This window comes from Lissotriton helveticus, chromosome 3_1 (genome assembly GCF_964261635.1).
Source record: "Lissotriton helveticus chromosome 3_1, aLisHel1.1, whole genome shotgun sequence".
Lineage (NCBI taxonomy): Eukaryota > Metazoa > Chordata > Amphibia > Caudata > Salamandridae > Lissotriton > Lissotriton helveticus.
Window position 1 is genome coordinate 1,548,662,214 of NC_136061.1, and position 25,558 is coordinate 1,548,687,771.

A 25,558-nucleotide genomic window follows, 5' to 3' on the forward strand; every position below is an offset into this window, starting at 1 on the left:
GTTGTTCCCAGTGCTTAATTTATTAAAGAAATAGTACTGGTGCCTGAAACTCTGCTCAGAAGCCGGCGCAATTAAATGTCGGGGCATCCAATACCAAGTTTGTGTAGTATTTAATCCACTTCGAGACACCCCTTGTTCCTATTTCTTGCAGGTTCCCGATTCATCTCTTTGTTATGGTTTTTCCAGTTTTGACTTCCTCTGTCTTTCCAATATGTGTGTTTCTCCCTATCTTGCACTCTGTAAATATTGGTTGCGGTTGCGGGGAAATAAGAGCTGGTGCCCTTCACCAGCAACCACCGCTCAATGAAGCAATGGCTACAGCTGCCTTAATGATCCCTGACTGATATTTAAAGTAAAAAAGACAGAAAATCCATGTTAAAATTGAATATAGGCGGTTTTATACAGAGCTCTATTTCAGTATCTTGTCTGGCCCTCAGCTCTCTGACAGTATTCAGCTGCATCAATGAAATTGAGTCACACAGCACAGGGTTGTTTTTAGAACCCAGGGACCACATGACATGGGCATCTTTTTATGAAACCCCGGCAAGGTTTGGACCTCAAAATCTTAGTGGGAGAACCACTGATAATGTAATAATTACTCAGGGATCGTTAAGGCAGGGATTGTTAAGGTGCTTAATTGATAAGCACCTTAACAATCGCTGCCTTAACGATCCCTGACTGATAATTAAAGTAAACAAAGACAGAAAAGCCATGGTAGAAATGATTATAGGTGATTGTATAGAAACTTCTATTTAAGTACCTTGTTTGGGTCTTTGTGAGAACATATGTCTGGTGTTTTTCTCTGGGAACAGTGGTAACCCTAATACCGACATGCAGTGCTTATACATGCAAGCAGCTGAGGTGCTGGGGTACAAAGTGACACCTCTCACCTCCTTCAGCCTCAGATACGAGAAACAGAGTCTCTGCTCTAAAAAAATAGTGGGGATGGGACTCCGTACAACCGTGTCCACCTGACCTGTACCCTGGATACAATTTATTTCAGTCCCCCCATCAAGTGTAAGGGTTCTATGTTGTATTTGTGGTGTTTGTGTATTTTGCAAATGGTGTACTTTACGACAACATAGTGATCCCGACAGAAAATTCTTTATGTTCCCAGGTATCTGCATACCTGCTAACTTGAAGACCAACAACACACCAGAGAACGTCACCAAACTATCTTCCACTTGGTTTCAGAAGTCTGGGTTGGGATGCCAAATGCACGTCGTACTCAATATATCTATTGCTCTCCCTTCCTTTATGATATAGAAAGCTCCGGGATGAAGGCGTTGAAAGTGGCCAGATTGGTTAGAATTTCAGATTCCTACCAGAGTATGACATTTGATTGGACACCAATCTTCTGTCAATTACTCAAACTTTAGAGAGGTAGTGGTGCTCGGGGAGCAGTTCTTTGCTATCAAACCAAATATGTATTACCTGTTTCACTATAATATACAATAAAAACAACTAATAACAGTAACATAGCATGATTTAAAAAAATAGTCCACATCTTGGTGTCACCATATTAAAACCACAAAAATAAATTCAAGGATCATACCATGATTTATTATCCAAAGCGGGGATTAAACAGAATCTAAAACATGGGTTAGTCATCAGAAGTGTCCTTCAATATCGTAAACTTTGCCTAAAATTGATACACAGCTCAACTCGAACGAGAAGTAGGCTCAACTTGAACGAGACAGTCAAAGACGTTGAACATGTGTGCAAACTATTTCTGCTGGGTGGCATTGCTCGATGACGTAAGAGCAGTGCTTTAAATGGGCGGGTACTACCCCGTACTGAGTACCTGCACTTCTCAGCACTCCTGCAATACATTTAATAGGAGAGCACCACTGGCACTTCTTAGGAGCAAAAAGATAGTCTGAATAGCGAGCACTTGCACTTCTACATTTCCATTTAAAGCACTTCTTAAGAGCATTATCACAAAAGCTTACCACCCTGTGAAAAAATCGGTTTGGTCTCTGGCTACTATTACACACCATCCTTACAGGACCTTATGTCTAGCACCGATATCGGCAACCCTCCCCTGCTTAGCAGTAATTGGTTGCACTGCAATACATAATCAGCCCACACCAGATTTTTGGGAAATGTTTGCTGCAGGTTTATTTATATACATGAATTATGCCAACGTCGTGGGTTAACTTACAGGTGATCTAAGGGTAGGCAGCGGTGAGTAACCAAAGCTGCCTGCCCACCTGATGAGCCAAACAGCACATTTGCCAACCCAATCAGTGCTAACCTTTTCTGGGGGATTTTCCACCTAATTACCATGGACCACCGGTCCATGACTTTACAGTTCCAAGTTGGTCAGGCTTACAACCGCCCGAAGGACTAGCGGGGCACCGACGTTTTCATCCAGGGTCCGGCTGTAAAGACTCCTGGGGTTTGGGATAGGGCACCCCTGTTGTGCTCCTGAAGAGGGTACCCCTATGTACCAATCTGCCTCCAGATCACACTGTAACTCCGCCGAAACACAAATAATATATTAAAATGTTCAGATCAATTTCCCCACAATCCATGCAGGGTATGCGGTTGGGAGGGTGACTGTGTGCCCAGCGTGGAACAAAGAGGATGGCTGGTGGGTGGGGGCAGGTATAAGTACCTGGCTGCAGCCCACCGAGCTCTGAAAAGGATGCTGCCAAGTGTTAGATCTGGGGGTCTCTAGTTGGCAATGGTATTCACCTTTGTCCAAATAGAGACCCTTACTTCTAAGTCAGGATAAGGGGATTACACTCCTAAATAACCCCTGCTCACCCCCTTGGTAGCTTGGCAGGAGCAGACAGGCTTATCTCAGAGGCAGTGTGTTAAGCATTTGTGAATATACACAGTAATACAGTGAAAACACTACAGATGGACACAACACAGGTTTTTATAAAAAATAAGGATTATCCCCTTCATTACCATGGACCACCAGTCCATGACTTTAACCACACCTTTTTAGGGGTGGACCATTGCAAGGAAAGCCTCTGGTTGCTCAGGCTTACAACCGTCTGAAGGACTAGCTGGGTGCTGACTTTTTCATCCAGGGTCCTGCCCTAAAGACTCCTGAGGTTTGGCATATGGCACCCTTGCATGCTCCTGAAGAGGGTACCCCTATGTACCAATCAGCCTCCGGATCACGCTGTAACTCTGCCAATGCCCTGGATGTGCTCGCCGTCATATCCGGGGCCCCCCACCATGGCAGGTTCCATAACCTCCTGCAAACTGCAGTTACCAGTCCTTCTTGCCGGACAAACTCCCTATCTACCTCTGGCAGGTGTGCCCCTTCTCTATCGGGGTACCATGCGGTGTTTGCACTAACGAGGCCACACCTAATGTACCAAGCCCTTCCTATTTTATTTGATCTTGAATGTGAGTTGAACCAAGCCCTTCTGCTTGGTGGGCTTGCACATGGCTTTATGTGCCCTTCTGTAGGAATGTTCAATGGCTTCCCCGGAAGTAGGGAACTATTGTTCCCTTCTATAACCACAGTTCCGAGTGATGTCCCTATAGTGCCCTCTGTGCCGATGTGTGCCTTCTGATTAGGGGCTGGTTGTGCCCTGTAATTACCCCTCACTGCCCAGGCTCCAAATTCAGGATTCGTTGGTAAGCATTTTGGTATTCGCCTCCAAGGCCATGAGTATATTTGTTAATAAGTTATTGTTTGTGGCCAACACAATACACTTATCTTTACCCGCTTACCTCCTTTTGTATGGGAGTACAGCACCGGAAAAAAATTAGACCCCCAAGGATGATAAATGCTTGTCATGACTACGATAGAGTAGGTTGTTTTGCCAGATCATACAGTTGCATCACTCGTGCTGGGGCAAAAGGCCTAGGCCTCACAAAACCCAGCCAATTGTTAGCAGGTCCCCCAGTGTTGAGGCGGTTTCTGTAGTAGGGGATCTCGGTGTATAGTCATAATCTAGTGAATAGTCCCGCCCATGTGCGTGGACCCCGGAGCAATCAAAAATAATCTCTTAAACTGTCTTCATTGCAGTCCTGCATAGACACTTAAGAGAAAATTAAAGACAATAATGCAGCCTGTACCTATAAGGTTACACTGTCCAGTACTTCAACTAGAAATGCCAAGGATATAAAACCAATAACACATTTAACACAATCTGTCAAGTTTCACCCATAGAGAAACTTTTCTCCCCTCACCAAATCTTTGGAATGATAGAGAGGAAGAGAAGGACAGACAAGCCGCCATAGGCTGCCATTATATGTCTGCAAAAAAGGATACCGTGCCTTTAAGGAACTCTCTAGAGACCCTCGGTATCCCAGCATGCACAGCCCCTTCCTTTTACTTTCAGTTCTTTTTTCCGGCTCCTGCTAGCAGGACCCTGGAGCATTGAGCTCTCCCTTTTTGGGGTGTTTTGTTAACTTTTTGGCACTTTTAAAGTGTTAGAGTGTGTTCACTCGACGTATTTTTGCTTCTTCTTCACTTTTCTGGTGATTTTGGCCACTCTTTTATCAAATATGCCTGCCTTATTTGAGAAATGTCCAGAGTGTGCCAGGAAGAAGGCAAGATCTGATCCACACAGGGTGTGTATCCTGTGTCTTCCTTCTTCTCATGTTCCTGGGACGTGTGAAATCTGCCTGCAGTTTTCCAGTAGGACCCTGAAGGACAGAGAGAAGATAAGGCTCCAAGGACTGGAGCAAAGAAGACAGCAAGGTCAAGGTGGGTCTGGGCAGGAAGGGGCTTCTTCCTCTGCCCATTCTGAGGCCTCTGGGGGGCTCCCCAGTAAGGAGAAGGCCAGAAAACGCCACCGGTCTCCGTCAGCGTCGATAGGGGATTGACGTCGAGACCTCCGACGAGGTCGATGTCGAGGACTGCTTCGTTGTCGAGTCATCATCGACGTCGAGAGGGTTCAAGAAGACGCAGGCGGTCGACGTCGAGGCGTCACCGTCGTTCACCGTCGACGTCGAGAAGGAGATCATCGACGTCGAGAAGGAGATCACCATCGACGTCAAGAAGGCGTTCATCGACGTCGAGACGGCGTTGGTCGACGTCGAGACGGCGGTCATCGACGTCGAAAAGGCGCTCAGCGTCGAGGAGGAAAGCATCGTCCTCCAGGAGGCGTTCCAAAGCCAGGACGGTGTCCTCGGTCACCACAAGTCCATGGTTGCGGCGGCGCCGTCACTCGGCTGCCAGGGGTACGGCCTCTAGGGTCCCCCCCTTCAGGTCAGGTGAAGAAAAGAAAGAGAGGGGAAGAGGCTCCGGGCTCGGAGCACTCACAAGTCTATTCACCCTCCAAGCCGAGGTTACCTACACCTCCTCCGTTACCCAAGGACCCTCCTCCACGTAACCCGTTGCCACCTCCGCCCCCTGTTCCTTCTCATCGTCCTCCGCCGCCTACACCACCACCTCCGCCAAGGTCTGCCTCGTTACCACATCTCCCGACACTGCCTATGGGGCCACCACAGCCTAGGCTCCCGTTTAAGCCTCCACAGCGCCCTCCGCTGCGGCCCGTGGACCGTCTGAGGTCTCGGAGGTTGAGATCTCGCTCCAGACGGAGGAATAGATCCAGGAGTCGCCGTCGCTCCTCTACAAGATCCAGACGGCGCCACAGGAGGGACCAGTCGAGGTCCCGCTACACGGATTCCTCCAGTGCCAGGGACTATTCACCTACCCTATCGGACTCTCCTCGGACGAGGGTGTCGCCAGTAGACGACAGTCTCCTTCCAGGACGTGTTGCTGTGAGGGGCGGCTAAGCTGGGCATCACGCTCACTGTGCCCACGCCATTGACTTCCGTCATTTTCGAAACTCTGCACAAGAAGCAGTTGTCTTGCACTTTTCTGCCCTTGGTGCCTGGGCTGGTAGAACCGGCCATGGAGCTGTTCCTCACTCCTGCGGCTACGAGGTCGGCACCTTCGAGGCTGCAGAAGAAATATAAGGCTCCTGACTCGGACCCAGCATTTCTTTGGGTAGATCCCACGCCTGACTCGGTGATTGTGACGGCAGCAAGAAAACAGCACGCCACCACCCCCATCATCAACAGTGCCTCCTGACAAGGAGAGCCACTGGATGGATTCGGCAGGCAGGAAGGTTTGTGGGACGGCCTCCACATCAATGAAGGCTGCGAGTGCCTCAGCCCTGTTGGGACGTTACGATCGGGCTCTGTGGGAGTCCCTCCAAAAGTTTTAGGAACACCTTCCCCGGGAAAAAAGGGAAGATTTCCAAGAGATCCTCGCTGAAGGTCTGCTGGTTTCCAACCAGGTGATAAGTTTGGCTGCGGATTCTTCCCTCTTGGCAGCCCACGGGTACTTCAAAAATAAACAGACTCCAAAGGACTGAATAAAGAAGAATATAAAAATATATGCCTCTTTGAGCTATATTAGTACGCTCTTTATGAAATGTGAACAAAAAAAGGAGAAAGTCACACAAGAATTTGTGAAGCTCAAGATCGCCTCAGGATAGCTGGTGTCCCATCAATACACATTCATGTGCCCAGTGTCATCATCTGGGAATCCAGACAGTTCTCCTATTGTCTCTCTTAACAATCAGAGAGAGCAAATGAGATGAACCGTATCCTTCTGTGCGAAACTTTTCTTCAGAAGGAAAAACAAATTGAATGTGTTACACAAGGACAAAATAGTCTATAAGGTGCAGTGCAATATTTAATTATGTGTGAAGGTAATGTGAATATTAAAAAGAATGAACCACGAGATGCTATATCTATCGTGATACAGAAAATGTATCAATCACTCGTAGTTCTCCTCTTAAAAATAGCGTGCAAGGTGTAAGGTCAAGTTATTTCACCTATAGCAGTCTACAATAAATTACTGCAATAACGGTCAACATGTTTCAGCCTAAGGGGACAACTATTCCCAGCTTTCTTCAGGACCAGAATCTTATTATTTGTCACTGCTATCAAAAAAGTATATAATAAAAAAAGATCATACATACAATCTTGCTGTCATGATCATCAAAACCATCCCATAGTGAAAGTATGAAGGGAAAACTCCATCTATGAGGAATAAATAAATAATATATTGTTGTGTAATTTTATCTCATTAAATTATTTCACATGCCAGATAATCATTTACATCAGAAACTGTATATCATTCTGCTTACCATTACTTATTCATGGGTAAGCCTCACCTCACTCGGCACCAGCTCAAGTCCAATTTCTATGAGGCCCGCCCTGAAAAAGAGGGATCACCAGTTTCTATCGACTGTGTTGGGAATGGTACAACCGATTTCATTCCTTTTCAAATTTTTATTTTTTGTATTTATATATATGTATTTAATGGTGCAGAAACCAAAATATGCAGTGGAGTATCATCTCCCCCCAGCATCAACAGAACAAAAATGGACTTATTTGTAACTATAGTCAGTATCATGCTTATGCAAATCTAAATCGCGACTATTTTTAAAATGTGTCATTGAAACATGCGTTTATTTACCCGTCCAAAATTACCAACTTACAAGCATTTCTAACCATTTCGGAAAAGCATTATTATTGTTTCCCTTTTAAACGAGGGGAACTCGCTTCATTAGTTAATGCTAGTATCACGCTAAGTATCCCATTATTTAAAGGGTAATCTTCTAATGTCGACGAACTGTTTCCTTATCAGATTTTATAAATAAAAAACTCGGAAACCGCCCGTCTCCCCCTGAGTTCGTCCTAAGCATCCGTCCTGTTGACCATAGCCAAACAAAGGTTGGTAACAGTGAGCCCTTAAAACGCCCATGTACTCACCTATCCGTCGGTACCCCGTCGCTCACAGTTTCTCAGGTTCAGATGCTCCGTCCATCACCACCCCCTTTTGTACCGCTTTGGCCGCCATAAGTGTGGCAGGGTATGCTCAGACGTGAGTCCCTTGCTCACTTTGCCACTCGATTTAAGCAAACTGGGCTGAAGACAGCTGTAATGCCATAAAACCGGTCCTCGGAAGCTTGTTTCCGGTCCAGGGAAGGCATGGCTTGGCAGTTCGGGCTGGACTGTTCCCATGAGGCACAGGGTCGGACTGATTTGCATATAGCCATGTCTGAACTGGGGTGGCAGAGTGGGCTAAAGAACGGTGATGGATTAAACCCAGATCTTTTGACTGGGTGTGAGTGTTTGAGTGTTTGATTGGTTCAGATGCTCCGTCCATCACCACCCCCTTTTGTAACGCATGGGGTCAACCTGAGGCGCAACGCCTGTCTGCGTCTTACATCCTTGAAGCCCGAGGCGCAGCAGAGAGTTGCTAACCTACCCTTTTCGGGTGAGACCCTCTTCGGAAAACATGCGGACGACGAGATGGCCCGCATGAAGGCGGAGGCGGAAACCCTTACGGCTGTCGGGTTGGAAAAGCCTAAGGAACAGAAAAAGACCGTCCGCCCATTCCAGAGGCGGTACGGGGCGCAAGGCAGAGGGCAAGGTCGGCAGGCTGGACAGCAACAACAGCAGCAGCAGTTCCAGCGGAAGCCGTTCCAAAAGCGCCAGAGGGGCCGAGGTGGTCAACAGTCTTCCTCCGCGACCAAAGGCCCGGCTGGGTCTAGGCCCTGAGGTGCTTCTTCCCCCTCATCCGTTACCCGCTCCGATGGGGGGGAGCATTCAACATTACCTGGCAGAGTGGAGAAACATTACCCAGGACAAGTGAGTGCTGAATATTGTTTGCAATGGATACAGTCTTCGTTTCACCAGCCCGCCTCCAGCAATTCCACCGGTCGGCTCGCAATTCCGACTACGCGAGATCCAGGCGGAGGCCGATACCCTGTTAAGAAAAAGGGCGATAGAAGACGTCCCTCTGTCTCAAAGGGGAAAGGGTCTTTACTCGCGCTTCTTCCTAGTACAGAAGAAGGACAAGAACGAGTTCAGACCCATTCTGGATTTGCGACAAGCAAACAAGTGGATTCGCAGTGAAAAGTTTCGCATGCTGTCTTTGCACCAGATTTATCCTCAGCTGCAGAGAGGAGACTGGCTGTGCGCAATAGATCTGCAAGATGCGTACTTCCAAGTGACCATTGCACGGAAACATCGGAAGTTCCTGCGCTTCCTCGTCGGCACCAATCACTATCAGTACACCGTACTACCGTTTAGACTGAAGTCTGCACCCAGGACTTTTTCGAAATGCATGGCTGTGGTAGCGGCACACCTGAGAAAGAACAAGGTGTTTGTCTAACCGTACCTGGACGATTGGTTGATCAAAGCCTCCACCTTCCAGGAAGCGCAATTGCACTTCAACAGGACGGCCGTCCTGTTGAATCGTCTGGGGTTGCACATAAATCTGTCCAAGTCTGTCCCGATTCCTGTGCAGTGCCTGCAGTACTTGGGAGCCTCCATCAATACTCTGTCGGCAAGCGTGTCTCCTTCGGAGGAGAGGCGCTTATCCATCCTTCGGAAGGCTCAGGCTCTCATAGCTGCTCCATCTACAACAGTGAGGATGGTGTCTTCTCTACTGGGATCGATGGCCTCTTGTATCTTCCTCACTCCGCACGCGCGCCTACACATGAGGCCGCTACAGGAATGTTTGGAGGACCAGTGGGACCAGAGGAAAGGGTGTTGGGACGACCGGATTCAGTTGTCTCTTCACGCCCAACAGTCCCTGAGATGGTGGTGCTCAGCAGAGAATCTCCTCAGAGGGGTTCCTTTCCACAAGGACATCCCGGCTCAGACTATCGTTATGCATGCGTCTCTCCTGGGCTGGGGAGCGCATTCAGACCATCTACAGATCCAGGGAACGTGGGCTACGACAGAGTCCACGTATCACATCAATTTCCTGGAACTCAGAGCTGTTCACTTGGCACTGAAGGCCTTTCATCCGTCCTTCCAGACCAACTCCTTGCTTGTGCAGACGGACAATACGACCACGATGTATTACCTCAACAAGCAGGGGGGCTCAAGATCGCGCACACTGTCACAGGAGGCGCAGGCGATCTGGCACTGGCTGCTAGCCAGAGGACTAACGATAACGGCAACTCATGTGCTCGGTGTAGAGAATGTTCCTCAGCAGGTTGCTTCAAGAAATCCACGAGTGGGTCATAAACGACGAGGTGCTCGACGACATCTTCGCCATGTGGGGCACTCCAGACGTGGATCTGTTCGCCACCGCCGAAAACAGCAAATGCCGCGACTTCGCCTCGAGGTATTACCAACCGGGGACCCTGGGGAACGCGTTATGGATCAGCTGGTCGAACAGCTTTCTGTACGCTTTTCCACCCATTCCCCTGATTCCGGCGGTGCTCATCAAGCTGGCCCAGTCCAGGGCGCGGATGATCCTCATTGCTCCGGAATAGCCCAGGCAGTGGTGGTTCACGTACCTGCTTCACCGGTCGATCCTGCCTCTTCGGCAGCTGCCGTGTCGGCCGGACCTTCTCACGAAGTTCGGGGGGCAGATGGTGCATCCCAACCTCTCATCGTTGAGTTTGGCGGCATGGCTCCTGAGATAGTGCAGTATAGCCACTTGAATCTTCCTGAGGATTGCATGGACATATTGAAGGAGGCTAAGAGGCCATCTACTAGGACCTCTTATGCTTACAAGTGGAAGAGATTCTGCATCTGGTGCATGTCTAAGAACTATGATTCGACGACCTGCAAGGAGGATGTTATCCTTCCATACCTTCTGCATCTAGTTCAGTCTGGCCTTAATTTCCATTCCATTAAGGTTCATCTGGCTGCATTGACTGCTTACAGAAAATGCCCTTCACAGACATCCTTCTTCCAGATTCCTGTGATTAAGGATTTTTTGGAAGGGTTGAAGAAGGTGTTCCCTCCTGTTCAGCTTACTTCGCCCTCATGGGAACTGAATGTGGTGCTGTCCAGGCTGATGAAAGAATCTTTCAAGCCTATTCATAAGGCTTCCCTGCAGCACCTGTCTTGGAAGGTGGCGTTCCTCGTGGCCATTACATCGGCCCGCAGGGTGAGTGAAATTCAGGCATTGTGTTGCCAGGAACCTATACTGTATTTCATGCTGCTAAGGTTGTTATGCGTCCTCACCCTAAGTTCTTTCCCAAGGTGATTTCTTGATTTTCATGTTAATCAGACTATAAGTTTACCAAGCTTTTTTAAGAATCCTTCCACTCCAGCGGAACGGTCTCTTCATTCCCTGGCTGTCAGAAGGGTGTTGAAATTCTATCTGGATAAGACCAAGGATATTCATAGATCCGACCAATTGTTTGTCAATTATGGGTCGGTTAGGACTGGTCTGGCTACTTCGAAACAGTCCATCTCCAGGTGGATTGTGTCATGTATCCAGCTCTGTTATCAGAAAGCAAATAAGACCTTAGGGGGTAAGCCTAAGGCTCATTCTACCAGGGGCAAAGCAGCTACAACAGCTTTGCTTCGAAATGTTCCCATTGCAGGGATCTGCAGGGCGGCCACTTGGAAGTCGGTCCACACCTTTGCTAAGCACTACTGTCTGGACTCGGATGCCAGAGCAGATGCTCAGGTTGGGCAGGCTTCGCTGCGGAATCTGTTCGCACAATAGGGGTTTTGTCTATATTTCCCCACCACCGGGTTGTTTTTGCATGGACTTGCCATTCTATTCACTAGATTATGACTATACACAGAGATCCCCTACTACAGAAGGAGTAGTTTCTTACCTGTAACTCCAGTTCTGTAATAGGGGTATCTCTGTTATAGTCATAAGCGCCCGCCCTCCTCCCTGGTGGAGAAAATGGTACTGTGATGTATGCTACAGGCCTTGCTTTATGCACCTTCAAAAAGAACTGAAAGTAAAAGGAAGGGGCTGTGCATGCTGGGATACCGAGGGTCTTCAGAGAGTTCCTTAAAGGCATGGTATCATTTTTTCCAGACATATAATGGCAGCCTATGGAGGCTTGTCTGTCCTTCTCTTCCTCTCTATCATTCCAAGGATTTGGTGAGGGGAGGAAAGTTTCTCTATGGGTGAAACTTGACAGATTGTGTTAAATGTGTTATTGGTTTTATATCCTTGACATTTCTAGTTGAAGTACTGGACAGTATAGCCTTATAGGTACAGGCTGCATTATTGTCTTTAATTTTCTCTTAAGTGTCTATGCAGGACTGCAATGAAGACAGTTTAAGAGATTATTTTTGATTGCTCCGGGGTCGACACACATGGGCGGGACTATTCACTAGATTATGACTATAACAGAGATACCCCTACTACGGAACTGGAGTTACAGTTAAGAAACTACTCCATCCCGCCCTTTCATGGACAACTAGTGTACCTCTACAACCTAACCCAAGGTAAGGGTGCACCTAAAATAGGGGTTTCATGTTCTCATTCAGTAGGGCAAACAATTGGTCTGGAAGCAGTCTTTGGGTTTGTGAGATCATTCTTGCATGAGTATGTACACAATTGCTTACAATACCTTCTGATAAGCCTGTCTGCTCAACCACACCACCACAAAACAGAATGAGGTGTATTCTACTTTAGCCTCTGCTATACCCCTGGGGCCCGATGTAGGTAATCCCAGATTACCGATTCTTAAATACCGAATCATACCGATTCGGTATTTAAGAACGGGCAAATGGGATGTAGGTAATTTTTCTTTAAAAATTACCGAATCGGTAAGTTTCGGTAATTACCGAATCAGTATTTACCGATTCAGTAATTGCCATTCATTCCTATGGGCCTGGAGGCCCATAGGAATGAATTTCAATTACCGAATCGGTAAATACCGATTCGGTAATTGGGGGAAACATTGAAGGGTGGCAGGGTGTCACTTTGACACCCTGTTGCACCCCTCAATTGTGTATGGGTGCACATGTTGCAGACATACATGCCCTAAGGGCATGTATGTCTGCAACATGGCACTGTTGGAAAAGCAAAAAAATGCTTTTTCAAAGGTTTTCATTGTTTACCACCAACTTGTAGTTGGTGGTAAATAACGAATCCTAAAATGGGAAAATCACTCATTTGAGTGCTCCCTACATATCAGGATTCGGTAATTTACAGAATCGGTATTTAAGAATTCGGTAATTTACAGATTCCTTAAATGACCGATTCGGTAAAATACCGAATCCTTAAAAAGTTCCACCTACATCTCAAAGACCCAATACCGGACGGTAAGGGCCGAAATTACCGATTTTCGGCCGTTACGACCGGTATTTGGCTACCTACATCGGGCCCCTGAGGACTCGCTGGACTCTGTGTCCACTATATCTCATTTTGGTATAGCATGTACAGAGCCGGCTTCTTACATTGCCTGGAAACCAACCCCAGTCTAACTACTGTCTTTTGATGCTGAGTTGCTGTGCTGATGCAACAACCCTAGTGTAGTTGGCCCAGCACCAACATTCTGATACAGATATTGCCTGGATACAGTCAAGTGGGAATGCTTTGTGCTTGATAAAACATTGGGTAAAAGGATGCTCAAATCTTGCCTGCCCTCTCCTAAATTATTGAAATTGCTTTAATACTTTGTCAGGCGTTCTCCTCTCAACCTGTTTTCCCAAAACCTTGAGAACTGTGCCCCTCTTTCTAGGACAACTGTTCCTACACCACTTAGCTGTGTTAGTCATGGGGCAGGCAGTCTCTAACTTAAGTTAAGCATCTTGAGGCATACTCTGTTATTTGACTGGTTTTGCTGAGAGCACATTTCCATTGACTGGCCACTAAGTTTGCACCTCTCATCGCTTTACAGATGCAAATCTCTTGAACCCATATTGTGCTATAATCCAGTTCCAGTAGATAATTGTCTTTTGTGCATCACCAAGTAAATTCCTTGCTTTGTTCAACCATATTAAAATTGCCTGTGCCAGTCAAATACAGGGTTAAAGGTATCTTTAATTAGGTTTGACCTACATGCCCACTCTTTTAATTGATCCTAATACCAGGTGGGGTACCGTGCCTCACACAGCCAGTAGGGTTATGGCTGTGCACATTACACTCTATTGTAGCTTGATGGACCCAAGCTGTTCTACCAATCTCCTCCTGCAAATTGCGCCAGGGACGTTGTTCGCTGCACCGCCTGTTGGTACCCCTAGAGCTGGTTACAAATTGTCCTGAGGCTTTCCTATGATCTGAGGTCACCTGTTTCTCTGAACCTCCTTAGTATAAACAACTACCCAACTCCAACCCATCAGGCTCTCAACAGCAATATGGGCCCTGCTCATCCTTCTGGGAGGTTATGCACATTAAAGACAACACTGTTCATATCAGGATCCCTTAAAGTAGGAGCCCACCGACCCAATGGGATGTAGATCCCCAGTCTTTCTACATTACACCTGCTCGTTCCCAACTGCTCTGGCGAAGGCGGTGTATACCCATGATGTTTTCTTTTAAAATCATAATTTATATACTCCCAGTGACTTGCCCGGGAAGAAGGGGTTGAAAGTGGCCAATTTGTTTTGGTTAGAAACTCTGAATCCGACCAGAGTATGACATTTGATTGGACACCAGTCTTCTGTCAATTACTCAAACTTTGGAGAGGTACTGGTACTCGGGGAGCAGTCCTTTGCTAGTCAAAATAAATATATATTACCTGTTCCACTATAACATACTATAAACGCAACTGCTAATAGTAGCATAGCAAGATTTAAAAAAAAAAGTCCACATCTTGATATCTCAGTGTGAAAACCACTAAAATGAATTCAAGTATCATTCCATGATTTATTAACCAAAGCGGGCTATAAACAGAATCTAAAACATTGGTTAGTTAGGGCAGTGTAATTCAATATCGTAAACTTCGTCTAAAATTGATACACAGCTCAACTCGAACGAGAATCAAGCTCAACTCGTACTAGACAGTCAATATTTCTGTCGGGTGGCACTCCTCGATGACGCAAGAGCAGTGCTTTAAATGAGCAGGTACTATCCGGTACTGAGTACCTGCACAACTCAGCACTCCTGCAATACATTTAATGGGACAGTACCACCAGCACTTCTTAGAAGCAAAAAGATACTCTGAATAGAGAGCACCTGCACTTCTACATTTCCAATTAAAGCATTTCCTAAGAGCATTTTTACAAAAGCTTACCACCCGGTAAAAAAGTTGGTTTGGTTTCTGGCAGTTGTCTCACACACCATCCTTACAGTGCCTTATGTAGTTTATCATGAAAAACTATTTAAAAATAACATATCATAAGGTGATTTTAAACCGTGAAAGGTTGCCAATAAATAAAGATCATACTATCATTATACCAGCATCGCCCGATTACCTGCAATATTTGTAGGAGCTGAAAATGTACGCTAATGAACTACTTGCCTAACAAGCAGTAATAAACCAGGTATCGCTGGTGAGTTTGTGAGTCAAAATATGTAGCAACTAAAACCCCGCACTTTAACTTTATAAGTTGATCACCATCTCACTTCAGATAGCCCCAGGTACTTGGTTGCATACCTGGATTTTAGGAATTTCAAATTTGAACATTCTACTACCAAAATGTTTTTGGAAAGAATTGTGTGATACCTTGTCATATACAAGCACAGGCCTCTCCAACTAGTATCCCGTGAGCTACTGGTAGCTCTCTAACTATTTATAAGTAGCCCTCCTACCTGAATTAGTTAAATTAATATATGTCACAAAATTAAAAAGTGTGTATTTAGGATGAAATTGTGTGTATTTTCATAACTTAAAAATGATATTTGGAGAAAATGTGTTGGAGTTCTCAAATATATTTGATACGGTGATGTTTGATTAAAAAAATCATGGGGCATTAGGGAGAATTTTTACTAATGTTAAAACCCTTGGTGCCAGGGCATTGCAGCTACGCCTGTCCTGAATTACCCATGTAGAAGTAGTCCAGATAGATAAATCCTTGCTCACATTAACTGATGGCAACCATGGCTGATGTACTGAAGTGATACTGTGGGTAATCTTGCATGGAGTGTCCACTTATATAATCTTTTCTGACAAGATCACTAATACCACACTAAAAATATTAGTAGCTCGATATGATTTTCATTGAACATAAGTAGCTCTTGTTACGGAAAAGGTTGGAGACACCTGTACTAGCATAACTGAATCTATGCCAGATTGCCACCTCCAAAATGGGCCAAGGCCTGGAAATACCTGGGGCGTCACCTACCTGCCTGCATAACTAGCTGGACTAGGCCTGACAGGAGGAGTGATTTCTGGTAAGTCCTGCACCACGCCCAGCTGACTGGCAGTATGTGCCCGAGAACATCATGATGTTTGTGGGAAACGGCCACTACAACGCGGCCGTTTCCACGAATACCTTAACCACTCATGCAGTACAACGCATGCGTGGTTACCACGAAAGCCTTTACCACGCATACCTTTACTACGAGGTTTGTGGTAAAGGTATATGTGGTAAAGGTAAAAAGTTAAAAAAGGAGGGCTTGGGGGGGTCTCCCCCCCAAGAAAAAAACTCACCAGAAGTCACGTCGGGATATGCAGATAATCAGCGTCGTTTAAGAGAAAACGGAAAAAAACTTCCGTTTCCTCTTAACGACGTATGACGTCACCACGCAAGTATTCGATGAAAAGCTAATGCGTAGAAATTTCATTCCGTTGTAACGCATGCGTGGTAAAGGCATGCGTTGCAACGGAATGCGTTGTAAGAACATACAACCGATGTTTGCTTGTGGCCACCACAGCTCAAGTGTCCAGAAGCAGTAGGAAGGATATGAGTCGAGGAGCTGCTCCATCACCTGCCCGGATCCAGAAGGGTGAGCTTGCCAAGCCTCTGACCGATGCCAGAGGGAGCCTTAACCTGGTAGAGTGTCTGTACTTACCTAACAAGGCATGGCACTGACTTTGAATACTGTAAGAGGTTAACCCATGATTCTAGACCCTTTTAGGTACTGGAGATATCATAGGTTGAAATTGTAGTCCAACTTGTAAAATCATTTCATATTAGCTTGCCGGAAGACTCCCCCCTAAACTAGAAATACAAGGCCTTTTTAAGGAAAATCGTTGCTTCAATAAGAACATTTTAACTTAACCTATGATTGCAATGGTATGGTACAGAGCAGCAGTCTTTCCCCCAGAAAAATGAGTTGTAGGTATTTAAGCCATGACAAAATAGCCTTAAAGTCGGGGACATCTAAAGGATTTTGGGGGCCCAGGGCCAAACGTATTTTGGGGGCCACTGTCTGGAACAATTTTGAATTTATTATCCAACTTCAGCCCTTTCATGCGCTCTTTGGCCAGTTCACTGACAGTGTACAGGCACACTCGTCCAAATTCTAAATGTGTTTTCATTTAATATTCAAGGATAGCGATGTGAGTTTTCAATATTGAGACACAGCAGCTCACTAATATCACTGCAAGTAATCTCTGTGACACCCTCCGATTTCTCATATGTGAGGATCGGATCTAAAAGAAACTTTTTTTTAATGGTAAATCATGAAATGTAAACGCAACATTCCTCTGCAAAATGTCTGCAATAGATTCTCCCACATCACACACATTAAAAATACATTAAAAGGAAACGGTATTTAAAACAATTTGTTTAACAATTTTTCAAGGTCATCCGGGCAAAACTCTCTGCAGAACAGAGCTGGCTATATCGGGGGCCCCCTGAAAGGCTGGGGCCCTGGGCCACAGCCCACTTTGCCCAAGCCTTAAAATGTATCTGATTAAAGTTAGGAAACAATGCAGTAAAAGTCCCAAACCACTTTAGTTAAAAGGACAAAAATGAACAGGGAAGCTAACAGAAGAATGGTCATATTCTGATTAGGGAATCAAACATATGCATTTTTAAAGTGTAATTCAAAAAGCACAGAGAAGCTGAAACGTGTCAATGTAGATCACCTGTGGCCACTCTTGCACCAGAAATGAAAAGGAGTCACAGGCCAACTGTCCTGTCCTGCTGGCCAGTGTGAAGCAGTGTCAGTTACCTGCTGGTTGGTGCAGGGCCGGACTGGGAACTGAAAGCAGCCCTGGCAAAATTTTCAGGACCAGCCCCCGTCCAGCCCGTAGCGAGCAAGCGCAGCGAGCTAGCCCAACCGCTACTAGGGGGGTTTGGAAAAAGACAGACCAAAATGGTGAATTTTACAGCACATTTTTCATTACATATTCAATTGTATCAACTTTCAAAGCACAGTAAATAGTAGATGATGACCTTAAAGAGCACCTGGGGGCATATTATCAAGGGGGTTTATTTCCGCTTTTTTGCCTTTAAAAGCCAAGAAAGCGGAGATAAAATTATCTCCCTATTACCTAGCTGTCGCTAACACCAGTTAGCGACAGCTAGTAGGAGATAGCGACCATCTTGGGCCCCACTTTGCATGTCAGTGATATTTATCACTAATGACATGCAAAGTGGGCGTGCCAAGATGTTAGCGACTGGAAACAGTCGCTAACATCGCTATCTCCTATTACCAACTTATGGAGATATTCGCGCTAAGCGCGAATATCTCCAAAAGCTAACTCCTGCCCTGAGCAGTTCTTAGCCATGTTATCCAATGGGAGGTGGATAACATGGCTAAGAGCATTAGCTCGGTAATGCATGAATATCGCGGACTTTTCAGCGATATTCATGCATTGCGGCCGATTTTTATCGCATTTGCGATAAACCTTGGTAATACCAAGGTTTATTTGCGATAAAAATCGCCGCAGCTCAGCGGTAAATTTTTGTCTCTAACCAAGCAATAGCGATGATTATCGCTATTGCTTGGTAATATGCCCCCAGGTTACCCACCAAGTCATATGTATCCATAGACCTTCTTTCAGAGAGCACCAAAAATAGACACAAGTAGTGAATCAGAGAGAACAAAGTAAAAGTGAGACCAGCCCCCACATGGTGTGTAGTGAGCAAGCTCAGTGAGCAACCACTACTAGGGGGAGTGTGGGGGGTTCCCCCAAGAAAATTTGAGACAGAAAGGACAAAACAAAGCATTTTTCAACACATTTTTCATTACATATTAGATTGTATTAACTTTTAAAGCATAGTAAATGATTACCTTATGGAGCACCAGGATATCCAGTCATAAGTCACAGACATTCCTACAGAGAACACTAAAAAATGAAATGTCGAGCACGAAATATGAATTTAAATATAACCAATTTATTCTTCATATAAAATAGCATAAAGTCATTTAAAAACGCACTTAAATTAAAACAATTGTGCAAAGGTTCATAGTAAATTGTGTACAAGACAATGTGTACTTCAACCCTTGTGGTACCAACACTTTTGCAAAGAGCTGCTACTCTTTAGTGCGACCGGGAGTAACACTTCTAAAGAGGACTGATTTCCTTTCTTGGTGCAGCACGTCACTCGCAGGGTGTAATAACTGTGATAGGCCAGTGACTGCACTTCTTAGGTGAATGCAGAAATATGGGACAGTGAGCACCCACTTTATTTATTTTAAATGTTTTCTAACCCGTTTGCAGCAATGCTGTGTGTGGGCTGAGGCATTTTTTGTTTGCTTTTTATACAGAATGACTGATTTTTTGTCTCCCAAAACTGGCTCCCACCCCCTCCAGCCTACCGGGGGGATTGCCCGGTGCCTGGGCTTACCAGTCCGGACCTGGGCTGGTGCATTAAGCTGCTTCCAGATTTCTGAGGCTGCTAAGGAGCTTCCTCTCTGCCACCCCAGACTTTCATGGGATGATTCTAAGGTAGCTAGTCGCAGACTGCAGTGGAAGACAGGCTTAAGCACTCACTCCAGCAAGGGTTCAACCTGGGATCTCTGTGCTAACTGGTCAGCTGTTCATTCTTCCAAGAGGCTCGTCTTTGCACGGATATGCCAATTTCATACTGCATATGTCAGCCTTTTACACATACGCACCATGCCCTTAAGCCCTCTAGGCACTGTTTATGCGTTACTAATGTAAACAAAATCTACATGTTAAAAATGATTTGTTTTGATGTGCTGTTGCAGTCCCCAGGGCTGCTTTTGCACCCGCAGACATGTTTAGAATGTCACTTATGTGGGGCAGAAGTGTAAGTGTACACTGCAACCCACATGGGACATTTAATGTTCATGCCATGGGTACAATATCTGTGCCATCTTACTATGACTTTATAATGTATGCAATTTGGGGTTCGACAATCTTTCGCCACCTTTTTGGGGTGAGAGTCATCCATTGGGTGGCTGTTCGGCCTTTGCCAGAGTCACATTCGTCTTTATTCGATCTCCTGAAGGCAGATCATAAAAGATACATACAATAAAAAGAATAATGCAATATTAGACACATATGATAAAAGAGCTAAAAAATATATAATGAAATATGTAAAGTGACAGTGCTACATTATAAATCCAAGGACAGCCAAGCTAAAAAGAGGATAAAATGGATAGAAAGTAAGGTGCCAAGAGACAAACGTACACTTTACAATACAAGGCCCACAACACTTTTTAGAATTAGAAATAAAAGCAATTTTGTTAAAACAACATCCACCTTCTTTTAGCTAAAACTCACTTCAAGAAGCTAGCAACTGCATAACATACACAGTGGTCGTTAAGTTGCAACAGGTAAAATAGGGTGGCTTTACATTTAGAAAATGCATGTCTACGTAATAAGGGTAATAAGAAGTTCCTTGTGTATGGCAAATAAAATTGACAAAAGAAAACAAAGAGTTCGATGGTTTGGCTCGAATGTTCATCACGTGGACAAGTACAAACAGAATCTGAAGAATACTGGCCAAGGGGAAAAATAATTAGCCAGCGCAAGGAGCATAGCCTGAACCTTGCCAGCGGTGTTCTCTTGCACATATTAATCATGTATAATAAGTATGGGGCAGTAGTTGGCACCATTTGAATGATGCAATAATCTCTGGCTGCAAGTTTGGCCACTTCCGTTAGTTCTCTAGTTGCTTGCTTATGCTTAAGAAAACAGTCCAAGACCCAGTTTCTATCTTTCTTCAAGAGCATCCCTATATCCCAAAATAGCCATTCTATATGTCAAAATTGGCAAGCATTTCCGATTATAGATCTCTAAACTCGGCGCAACAGGTTTTTTGCCGATGGACATGTCAAGCTAAGAGGTGGTACCAACAGCTTGAGTAAAACGCATTATCCTATTTTTGATACAGGTAGACCAAGTTCAGCCATTATCAAAGTCCAAGCCCAAATAAGGGAAGGAACTAACCCTGTCTGATGTTTTTCCAGTGATGTTGAAGGTGCGTGTTTTCGTATTTATGGGTCCAAAGAACCCTGGGTCCTCCATAAACCGATCAAGCGGGACACCATCTGGTCCTGGAGACTTCTTGTACCTGCTATCAACAATCGCTTTTAGAAGCTCTTCCTCATTGAACTCCAGGTTTAGCCCCAGTTGGACCAGCGGCTGGGGTACATCGTCGGACCCACTGTGAATGGAATACATCCCAGTAAAATGCACCACCCAAGCCTCCCCTGGGATGTGAACCGTAACTTTATCTTTCTGAAATGGAGGAGATAATACAGATTGCACGGCTTTCCAAAAAGCCTGTGGGTCTTTTAGTTAACAAGCACTAACAATAGATTCCCATTTCTCCTCCATTATGGCATGTTTCTTTCTCTTTGCTGCTTGCTGTTAGATTTTCCTGCTAACTGTAATGACTTTCTGATCTCTAAGGGATTGCTTTAAAGCCCTATGTAGGGAAACATTGGCTGATCTGCATTCTTTATCGAACCATGAGTTAACCTGGTGGCATGGCTGTGCATAGGGTCTAGACAGCTTGCCTTTTATCCAAAGCAAAAGGTTTGTAAAATGGGTTAGGATAACGGCATGAATGCAACTTGCCATGTAGCAGCTATTCACCAAAGCTGTACTAATATAAACTACCTGGGCCATGATGTGCTTCAAAAGTTCACAATACCCCAGACCAATTTGCGCCCTGCATCCTTTATGTTTAAGTCCTGGGGTGATAGTAGCTTAGGCTTATGATTTGTAAATGGGGTCAATATTTGTGTAAGAATCGGATTTTGGTCACTGTGGATCTGAGCTATGACCACACTGTTTTTAATAATTGAAGACATGCACCTAGAAGTGAAGATGTAATCTATAGTGCTCCCTGCCCCCCTCCCTGTAAAAGTTACAATGTCACAGCCAGAGGGGTTAGCAGTTATATTGACCGTGCGCCGTTCAGCCAGTAGGGAAAATAGGACTCTTCCCCCTGGTGCCCATCGTATTGCAATCTGCTTCACAAATAAAGGAATCGAGAATAATTGGAGATAAGAAAGGTGAATCTCCTAATTTGGCGTCACATTCCCCAGCCACCAACAGATTGAGGGGACAGTCTGCCCGAGCCTCTTTTTCCACAAGCATATCAATAACCGCAAAAAGTCCCTGAAAATTACACTTGCCCTTGCTGGAAAAATTATTATTATAAAAATTCACCATGTAAATCGTAAATATATTATTCCAACTAAGGCAGAAAACTTGCGCCTCCCCCGGTCCAAAAAATGGGGAAAGATAGAACAGCCAATATTTTCTTTGAACTAAGCGGTCAACCCCCGTTTGGCTCTACCTGCAGGAGACGGTGTCGCTGGCAGACTAAAACAAGTAAAATCATCAAATGCTGTCTCTTTCTCGTCCCATGTTTCCTGGCGGCCGTTCCTTTGGTGTAAAGGCGGCATCAGCGTGGAACTCACTCCCGGTGGAATTGCGCCTGTTAGAGGATCTCATGGCTTTTAGGAAAGCCTTGAAAACATTCTTGTATTAGTCTTTTTCTCTAGTCTGTGCTATGCACCTAGAGTGGTCCTTCCTGGTTCCCTTTTAGTTGTGTTATGTTTTTTAGGCACTCTCTTGTCAATGCGCCAGGACGCTCCTTAGCTGGAGTAGCTGTGCGCATAATAAAAACCTATAACATAACATAACATAACATATATATCATGCTTCAAAATAAAAATTTGCCAGTCTTCAATCAAGATTTTGGAAGCTAGTCCTGCCACATTTCAACTTAAAAATGTAATGCAGGTTCGAACTAGGTCTCCTTCTGCCATTGGGACAATCGCTTCTGAACCTTTTGGAGGATTAGTCTGGGCTGCATTAGTAATCAGTTGTGCAACAAGAATAAACCTAAAAGAAACACCATCAACCGAGGAGCCCGAGCATTCGCCTACCTCGCACTCCTCGCTTGGACGTCAATCATTGTCCTGTAGCCCACCCAAAACTGCAAATCTGTTATTAAGAGATACAAACGGATGGGAGGGTTTGGAGGGAAACCTGGAAAAAACAAACTTTGTGGCAACTAACCCATCAACATTACGGTATGAGCTTGAGAAGTGCCTATAAAAAAAAACAAGTAGCAGAATCTTGACAGAATTGGTTTTAACCAGTCCGGCCTTGGCCTGTCTCAGGATCTCTATTACAACCAAAGAGTTATGAAAGTTAACCACAATATCATCCCCCTTGCACCCTTTTTCCAACCTGCCAACCCCATAAACATGTCTAGCCAACAATGTTTCTTTATATATGTCCCCGTGGCCGGGCACGTTCGTGTTCAAGCAGTAGATAGTTTTAGTCATAAGTTCCCTTGTATTTTCGAGATTGCCAACTGTGAGTCTGGAAACATTCGCCAGGACAATAACGTAGGGGCAGGGATGGGGGCAAGTCAATCACAGGAAGCATATCTGTACCAGAATCACATATTACTGGTGGCTGGGCAGTTTGCTTATCCCTGATGGAGTGTGTTTCCTTGATCTTGGATGTTCTGATAGAAGCTGGGGTGGTATCAAGATCAGGGACTTTGTTATCAGCTGCCTCGCCGCCCCTAAGATTGGAAGAATCACCACGTTGTACCACCACTACGGTCTTACTTAGCCGCTTTTTCCGCTACCCTCATGGACACAATTGGCCAATATGTATATGCTAAACATGCTAATAAACCATTATCTGTATGTCTGTTCGTCTTGTATGTTTTGTGTACAGGAATGCTCTGAAAGGGAATCACCTTCTCGCACATAGTGCACCTTAGCGTGTGCAACACATTTTACGCCCATATATTAAAGGTAAAAGCTCTGGGTAATGGGACCACTGGACAGTTTTTAAACTTCACTTTCACTTCACCATCACTGCGCACTCAGCAATATACCTGGTCTGCTGTAATACAGGCGTTGTAGCTCACTCTGGACACATTCGGTGTCTCCTGGTGGGCCCGATGATGAAGCACGCCACCAACTAGGTTGGTGGGTGAGGGCTTCATAAAAAGAAATGAGAGTTTTTCTTATTACCCATCATACAATTCTGAGTTCTGTATCACATAAAAATAGACTAGTTCTCTTTGATGACACTCAAAAAGATAGTCTTTCTCACTCATCTTCATCTGGATTCACCAAACTCATTGTGTCAGTCTGGTGAGTAGTGGGTGCTATTTTCTACGACAGCGAAGATTTCAAGTTAGAGGCACCTAAACTTTTAAGACACATTGTGGAAACCCAGTGGAAGCTGGCACACTCTTTTCCGCTGTCTCCAGTCCGCAGCCGATGGATTAGTTGGACATGTAACAGGTCTTTGGAATCAAGTGGCCAAAGTGTGATCCCAAGAAAATACTATCATGTGTAAAAAAGTTCAACACTCCTGCTGATACTCCCAGGTCCAATGTCTTGAAAATTTCAACATTCAAGGACATACTACTGACAGCATTCTACTAAACAGACTACAGAACATTATGAAAAAATGAAAAAATATACGAACAAGTTACTTACCGTTAGTAATACTCTTTCTGATGGATATTCTCAGTGTAGGTTTCTTCACCTTTTGAATATTCCCAGGCACCTAAATGTATCTGGAATGGCTGGGGAAGAAGAATCCCAACCAAAAAGAAAGTAAGCAACTACGTTTGAGGGGAGGAGAGAACAGAAATTAAAGAGGGGGCAGAATGACCAGGGTAGAGGAAGGAGAAAGGGCAAAAGCTATGGAGATGTTGTCTGTCTGTAATTCTTTGGTTGCATTTTTGACAACCCTCCATTATTGAGAGGGCTGTGAGCTTTTTCCTCACAGACCTTATGGGTACAGGAGCATATTTACAAGACCTTTGCATCGCCGGTGCGTCATTTTTAATATGAGGAAAAGTGCCCTACCGGGGGCGCAACAGGCTTGTAAATAAGCCCCATAATATTGCGGCCATCAAAGGGTGGGGAGGGGAAGGGGAAGGAGTCCTTTGCCACGATTTCTCAAGAAACGATGATGTCACTAACTCCTTCCATATGTAACGCCTGTGCTCATTCTTTCCCCATTAGGTGAAGGAAGAAACTGCAAGGAAAGGTTTCTACAGATTACCTACAGCACTCAGCACCACGATACCATACAGCTTCCTCCAGGAGGCTCAAAAGCACACCATCAAACAGCGCCCCATCCCAATCACATGCCCGATCAGGATGCTGCATGGAATGGATGACGCCTCGGCCCCTTGGAGCAAAGCTGTACAGTTGGCAGAAAATCTTGAGAGTCAGGATGTCTCTGTTGTCTTACGCACTCAGGGTGGCCATGCTCTAACAGATGATGGCAGCCTGAGGCAACTGATAGCCATTGTCCAGGAGCTCACACAGACCATAGCCACCAGCAAGAGACCTCTAGCTGAATAAAAGAGCTAAAAACACCATGTCTGTGGGGATCATTTGGTGGCAGGGACTCTACTGCATTGTGATAGCACAGTGATGGGGTACAAAGAACGAATGATCAGGGGACTTTCTGAGATTGTTGTTATGAGTACACTCTGGAACTCAGGAAGCCAATGCGAGAGCCCATTGAAGTTGATGAATAAGGTCAGAAGAGTAAATGTAAGACACTGCAAAGTAAGATCCATT

General features: G+C 45.2%; 1 protein-coding gene across 2 annotated transcripts in view; it reads left to right on the top strand.

Annotated features, from left to right (window-relative positions):
* LOC144823620 (palmitoyl-protein thioesterase ABHD10, mitochondrial-like) overlaps window positions 1–25,350 on the top strand; it is a 93,120-nt gene extending 67,770 nt beyond the window's left edge. For both annotated transcript variants that reach the window (XM_078682291.1, XM_078682292.1), the window contains exon 5: window positions 24,992–25,350. In XM_078682291.1, coding sequence (XP_078538417.1) covers window positions 24,992–25,336 — 345 coding nt within the window. In that variant the 3' untranslated portion in view covers window positions 25,337–25,350. The remainder of the gene's footprint in view (window positions 1–24,991) is intronic.
* Window positions 25,351–25,558: the final 208 nt, after the last annotated feature.